General features: G+C 31.5%; 1 protein-coding gene across 1 annotated transcript; it reads left to right on the top strand.

The window, feature by feature from the left end:
• The first annotated feature begins 271 nt into the window (after window positions 1-271).
• LOC116121868 (MDIS1-interacting receptor like kinase 2-like) lies at window positions 272-3,766 on the top strand. Its single transcript, XM_031407781.1, has 2 exons — window positions 272-3,161; window positions 3,339-3,766. Exons 1-2 carry the CDS (start codon window positions 272-274, stop codon window positions 3,623-3,625), a joined length of 3,177 nt encoding a protein of 1,058 aa, XP_031263641.1. The 3' UTR covers window positions 3,626-3,766.
• The last annotated feature ends 4,052 nt before the right edge of the window (window positions 3,767-7,818 follow it).

Below are 7,818 nucleotides of genomic sequence, written 5' to 3'. Positions count from 1 at the left end.
TAAAAAATAAGTTAAAGGGTTTTCCCCTTAACCGGTTCATATTTGGTTCAGGAAAATTCCTGAACCAAAAAACCAATTCGATTCAGAAAATTGGTTAACCGGTTATGAACACCCCTATTACTATCTTCATGAAGAAGGTATAGAAATTTTGACTTAGTAAGCGTGAAAATAGAGGGGGAGACTATTTAAAGACTTAAGTTATGTACTATGAGTTGCCTATATATATTAGGTGTTTCCAAATTATGATATGCATTACATAATATCAGAAACAATGGGGTTGTCAACCTTGAAGAGAATTTTCTCACTTGTTTCCCTAGTCTTGTTTGTTGTTATGTCACAATATTCTTCACTTGATGTTGCCTCTGATTCTACTCAAGAAGCACTAGCTCTTCTCAAATGGAAAGCTAGCATTCAAAACCAGAGCCATTCTCTTCTGTCATCATGGACTCTTTCTTCTCGGAATGCCACAAATACTTCTACCCACCTCAAAACCAAAATAAGCCCATGTACCTGGTTTGGAATCTCTTGCAACCATGCCGAAAGTATCATTAGTATTAACCTGACCAGTACAAGTTTAAAAGGTACGCTTCATAAACTATCTTTTTCATTATTTCCCAATCTTGCATACCTTGATCTAAGTCAGAATGAACTCTCTGGTTTTATCCCCGCTCAAATCAGCTACCTAACAAATCTAGAGGTCCTTTACCTTTTTTCTAATCAATTGGTTGGCTCTATTCCCAAAGAGATAGGCAACTTGAAGTCTCTTTCGGATCTAAACTTAGGCATAAATCAACTGAGTGGCTCTATTCCTCCTTCCATTGGAAATTTGAGCAACTTAAAATTGTTATATCTCAACAACAACAACCTTTCTGGCACCATTCCTAAGGAGATAGACAACTTGAAGTCCCTTTTGAATCTGGCTTTGAGCAGAAATCAACTGAGTAGCTCTATTTCTCCTTCCATTGGAAATTTGACCAACTTAAAGTTGTTATTCCTTCACACCAACAACCTTTCTGGTGCCATTCCTGAGGAGATAGGCAACTTGAAGTCTCTTTCAAATCTAGACTTGGGCATAAATCAACTGAGTGGCTCTATTCCTCCTTCCATTGGAAATTTGAGCAGCTTAAAATTGTTATACCTCAACAACAACAACCTTTCTGGCACCATTCCCAAGGAGATAGGCAACTTGAATTCCCTTTTGAATCTATCTTTGAGCATAAATCAACTAAGTGGCTCTATTCCTCCTTCCATTGAAAATTTGACCAACTTAAAATCATTATACCTCCATACCAACAACCTTTCTGGAGTCATTCCCAAGGAGATAGGCAACTTGATGTCTCTTTCGAATCTAGGCTTGGGCATAAATCAACTGAGTGGCTCTATTCCTCCTACCATTGGAAATTTGAGCAACTTAAAATTTTTATACCTCAACATCAACAACCTTTTTGGTTCAATCCCTCATGAAATTGGAAATCTCTTGAAGTTGACCGACTTAGAGTTGTCTCAAAATTACTTCAATGGTTCTCTTCCTGATAATATTTGCCGAAGTGGATCACTTACGCACTTTCGCGTTAGTGAGAACCATTTGTTTGGCCATATCCCCAAAGATTTGAGAGATTGCACAAGGTTAATCAGAGTTCGGCTTAACAAAAACAACTTCATTGGAAATGTTTCTGAAGATTTTGGCATCTATCCAAATCTAAATTTCATAGATCTTAGCCACAACAAATTTTATGGTGAAATCTCATCTACCTGGGGAAAGTGTTCACAGTTAGGCACTTTAAATATTTCAGGGAATAATATTACTGGGAGCATCCCGCTTGAGATTCAAAACTCAACTGAACTACATGAACTTGACCTTTCTTCAAATCATTTAATTGGAGAGATTCCAATGCAATTTGGAAAGTTGACTTCTCTTAACAAGCTTGTTCTAACTGGGAATCAAATTTCTGGAGGCATACCTCGTGAAGTTGGCTTACTCAAAGAACTTGAGTACATTGACTTGTCCACAAATAGATTAAGCAAGTCAATCCCAGGAGATTTAGGGTACTTGTCAAAATTGTACTACTTGAATTTGAGAAACAATCAGTTTAACCTCGAAATTCTGTTCCAATTGGGGAATTTGTTTCAACTGTCAGAACTAGATTTGAGTCACAACTTACTCAAAGGAGAGATACCATCTCAATTATGTAACTTGGAGAGTCTGGTATATTTGAATCTTTCCTACAATAAGCTTTCTGGCTTAATTCCAACTTGTTTTGAAGATATGCATGGCTTGTCAAGTATTGACATATCTTATAATGAGTTACAAGGTCCAATTCCCAACAACAAAGCATTCAGAGATGCTCCCATTGAAGCATTACAAGGGAATATAGGATTGTGTGGTAATGCTAGTGGATTGACACCTTGCCAGGCTCTCATATCACACAAACACGTCATAGGAAAGAGGTTGGTAATCTCCTTTGTTATTTCAGGAGCATTTGCTCTTTTAATTGTTGTGACTTTAATGTTCTTTTATTTCCAAAGAAAAAAGCAAGAGTCATCGAAACAACATAGAAGTGTGAACAAGGATGAAATTCTTTCGGTATTAACTTTTGATGGAAGAATAATGTATGAAGAAATTGTGAGTGCAAAAGAGAATTTTGATGGCAAGTATTGCATTGGGAAGGGTGGATTTGGAAGTGTTTACAGAGCACAACTTCTGTCAAGGACTATTATGGCAATAAAGAAATTTCACTCCCTTCAGCTTGATGTGATAGAAGACCAAAAAGAGTTTTTAAATGAAATAAGGGTATTAACAGAGATACGACATCGAAACATTGTGAAATTTTTTGGCTTTTGTGTACATTCTCGAGACTCATTTTTAGTTTATGAGTATCTTGAAAGAGGTAGTTTAGCCACATTCTTGAGCCATGAAGCTACAGCAAGAGAATTGGATTGGGGTAAGAGAGTAAATATTTTGAAAGGTGTGTGTAATGCCTTGTCCTACATACACCATGATTGCTTCCCACCAATAGTTCATCGAGACATATCGAGCAAAAATGTGTTGTTGGATACAGAATATGAAGCTCATGTTTCAGACTTTGGAATTGCCAAATTTCTCAATCCAGACTTATCCAATTGGACACAAGTTGTAGGCACATATGGATATATTGCACCAGGTATATGTAATTTATTTATTATTGTCTTGATTGTTTTGTTACTTACATCAAAAAAGAAAAAAGAAACTGTTATGAAATATGATCTCATCATTTATCTTTCACTTTTGTTAATTACATAAAAAAGAAAAAAGAAATAGTTATGAAATATGATCTCATAATTTATCTTTCACTTTGCAGAACTTGCTTACACAATGAAGGTAACTGAAAAATGTGATGTATATAGTTTTGGAGTGTTAGCATTGGAAGTGATCAATGGAAAGCATCCGGGTGATATCATTCCTACTCTATCCTCTTCTTTCACTTGGGAAAACTTGTTGCTAAACAATGTTTTGGATGAACGCCTTCCACTTCCTGCACCTACTATTCAGGATCAAGTGATAGCAATAATAAAGCTAGCAATTGATTGCTTGGATTCCAATCCAAATTCTAGGCCAACCATGAACATGGTTTCTCATATGTTTTGAGTCACAAGGGATCTTCCCTAGATGCCTTCAAACAATCAAACCCTGGCAATTGATTGTGAGTAGAATGTCTTCAACTTTGCAAAAGAATAAAATAATTTGTGTTGTTTCTCTTTTGGATAATTGTATGCATTCAATTTCTTAGGCTTTTTTTTTTTTTTTTTTTTTTTTCTCTTTTTTTTTTTTTGGGTTTTAGTCTTTATATATTAGCATGCTTTCTAGAGGTAAGGCTCATTATGTCCCACTCTTTAGGTGTATTTGGTTTCATTTTTGTTTAATAAAATTCCCTTATTCCATTGAGGTTTTATACAAAATTAAAAGTTCCAAGAAGAAATACATGTTTAACTTGCTTGAAAAAACTTGTATACAAATATTAAAATATGTTTAAAGTATCATATATCATACCCTCCGAAGAATTTAATGTATCTAATTTACTATCTAAGTTTAAGGAAAAATAAATGTATAGGCACTTGGCAAATGAATTATAATGCCTGCCGAGTTTACAGCGTGTAACCTCAATTCCCCATTAATCTAATCATTGTAATATTTCAGCATAAGTTAGTCTTTAAAGTGAAGATAAAAACTTGAAACCAGCTACTAATTGCAAACTAATTAAAATGATAGAAATAAGTTTATATTAAATTATTTAAAGTTAAGTTAAACACAGAAACAGACAATAATTCCTTTCAATTTTTAAGAAATCTGATTTGGAACTTGAGAAAAAGAGATGTACAAGAAAAAAAAAAATAATCTAAAATGATATTTTTATTGTTAGGTGACCTTTAAAATACAAATGAGATGTATTTAATAACGGAATAATGATGTTATAAATTTATATGGAGACTAAAATTCATTTCTCTTTTATGTTTTGGGTCCAACGAGAAGGTGATAAAGTTGGGCCCAACGTGGTGCTCAAGTAAATAGAAAGAAGCTCAGAAGCTGAAGTGACCTTGAACATGTGAACTGAAATCTCTTAAAAATAGAACTTTCTACTTCTAAATCTAACACATTACAATATCTTTTGGAATTATATATATTTTTTATAAATCTTAATCTCCTTTTCCTCTTAAGCATACAATAATGCTAGACGTATAAAGAAATCTTTCAAAGATTTCTGTACAAAGTAATGTGACAGGAAATTGATGAAAGAGTGAATATTATTTTTTTTGTTCATTCTTCCATTCATTTATTACCAGTTCACTTTATATAGAATTTTTTGCAAAATTTCTTTGTATATATACTCTTATGCATAAATTTTTATTATAAAAGACTTTTCATTGTAATTATGTTTCTCCACGAACAAAAAAAGCTAACTAATTTTCCAACATAATTTATAGAATCATTCTAAGAGAGAATGTAAAAGAACAGGAAAATTCAATTTCTAAAAAACTAATAAAATTTAATAATTATCCATTAATTTAATTTCTTCTTAATTTAGAAAGAAACAATTTATGAAAAAGAAAAAAATTAATAACTTATTTCTTTCATACATCATACATTATGCATATTAAATAAATCAAAATTAATGTTATATATTAATAATTTATCTAATGATACATTCTTAGATGTTATACATATTTACAAACGATAATAGCATAAAAAACATTTGTTTTAATTATATTTTCAATTTATAGTTTTAATCTAATTATTTTTATGAAAAATTAATGTTTTAATAATTAATATATCTCTTATTCATGTTTATTATTAATTAAGGGAGATTATCAATCAAGGTAAAATGATAAAAAAGTGTCACAAGTTTATAAAGTTCAGATAGATTTTAATGATTTATAAAGTTGATCTGTTAGATTTTCAAATTTTAACATATATATACACATTTTTAAAAAAAAAATAAATATAAACTTTTCTTGAGCAAAGCACTTAATTTTATATAACTTAATAAGAAAATGTTACATTCTTATATTAATCGTTGTTGTTGTTATTGCTATTATTATTGTATAAGTTTGTAGTTGATGTGATATAGACGCTAAAATTTATGGTTATGGAAAGAATGATGGATCATGTGAGATTGAGGCCACTGACAATCTGCTGCACCTACACATACAAAGAAACCAATGTGAATCGAACGGAAAAAACTGGGATGATATTTGTCGTAAACACTTTGACACTTAAGTTAGTAAGGCTAATAAAAACTTTTCAATGAAGGTTAAGGGGAAGGAAAGTTACTATAGACTTTAGTCGAAGACTAAAACTATGGTGAAGGTGTACTTTCTTAGAGCAAGAACTTTAGAAGCTAGTAGATAGTAGGTAGTTTATAGATTCGATGCCTAAACAGAGGTGTGTCCTCTATTTATATAATAATCATAGGATCTTTGTATTCTAGTAGGACTTTGAGTCCATAATGGTAGATGTTTAGTAAATAGGAAAAATCCCGATTTACTTGACTCAAGGATTAAGAGTTCTAATTCACATAAGATAATAATGTTGGGCAAACTAGGGTAAAACCCATAAAGAGTCCTAATTATCATGGATCAATGGGTCTGACCCTAGGTGGGTTAATGGTGATGCCCAATCTAGAGAGAGGTTGGGTTTAGACCGTGTGTTTGGCCCATGACATGAATTCTGATGTAAGCCCAATCGGAATTGGACCACGATCTTAGGCCTACATAATAGAAAATACCTATTTGGGTCTAATAAGGTGCAAGACGATTTTTAGCCTATACATGTAATGAAACCAAAGTCATGTGTGTTCGTTGTGAGGCAAAATTGATGAAAATCCATAAATGTTTTTTCACATCTTAATTAGGGGACAATTGAAGGATCATTTTCAAACTTGATTTAAGTAGTCTCGATCCTAGTAGGGGAAATTAATGTATAGTCTTAATTAATAATTAAAAGCTCTATCATATTATTAAAACTGAACATTATTAACTCCTTCTCAAGCTGAAATATTATTATGTTATCAGTTACACAGATTGTTTTCAATTCTTCTTCAAACTGGAAGTAGTAATATGTTGATGCTTATGAAGCAGCAGTGGTTTCTTGTTCTACTTTGTTTTGTGATCATATTATCTTGCTTTCGGCCTCTGAAATGTGCTCAGCTTCCACTGCATCCTGAGTCCCTGACGAAGGTAAATTCTATAATGAGTTAAATTATACATAGTAAATGAAAAATATATTACAAAATTAGAAATATTTAAATGTCATTATGAATTAAAATTAAAATTTATTTTGTAATATTATTTTAATTTCAATAATAATTATCTTGAAATAGCTATTTTAATGATATTTCTACTATAACGAGTTAGAATATTAAATTTAACTACCTTAAACCTTTATATTATTATCATTGTATCATAAAAGATTAATGACTCATAAGAAGTGTCAAAAATTAATCACATTATGTCAACCCTCCTATAAATAACTAATTGAAATAAACTTGAAGAAGAAAAATTTAATTATTAACACACTAATTTTAGTTAGCTTTAATGATAAAATAAGATTAGTTTAGTATTGTTGTAGCTTTAAACTTAATCAATTTTCAATCAACTTTGAAAATAATCAATTTTCCAAAGAAGTTAGAATGTGTACGATGTATACAACTTTCATGAAAAACCCGATGGAGGCGTTTGGGTAGGGATTATCTCCTATTATTGAGGTAATGTTATCTCATATTACTTGGATTATCATGTTGGGTTATCAAGTACTATAAGATTCCGGTAATATTTTAAAACTAATAGTAATTACTATTGGTTATATATGTGGTAATTCGAATATCTTTATTTTTTAGGTATTTTAAGATTAATTGGTAATATTAATTTTGTTACAATTTTACCCTTAACTATTCGAATTTTTGGATAATAATTCTCTTATTTTGAATTAATTTATATGAATCTACCATTACAATTTTACCCCAAATTAATTAATTTTTTTTTACAGTAATGCCCTTGTATTTAAAAAAAATTGTAGGTCACCCAAGATCACCACTGGCTGATGTTGCCGGAACAACGCATGGTCGGCCAGATCTGCTCAGTCGTGCGTTGTTCCAACCATTGTCGTTGTGGTCAGTAGTGGCTTAGGGTGGGTGGGGCCCGGGGGGTTGGGGGTGTTTGATGATTGTGTTATAAATTAAATTTTTATGTGATTGGGATGTTTTAGCAAAATCTCAAAGGTAGAGGGTTAAAAATGATTAAAAAATAATATTATATTAATATTTAAAAATGAGGGTAATTTAGTCA

The sequence above is a fragment of the Pistacia vera genome, unplaced genomic scaffold (genome assembly GCF_008641045.1).
Source record: "Pistacia vera cultivar Batoury unplaced genomic scaffold, PisVer_v2 Contig129, whole genome shotgun sequence".
NCBI classification, from domain to species: Eukaryota; Viridiplantae; Streptophyta; class Magnoliopsida; order Sapindales; family Anacardiaceae; genus Pistacia; species Pistacia vera.
This window is presented reverse-complemented; position numbering and strand designations above follow the sequence as displayed.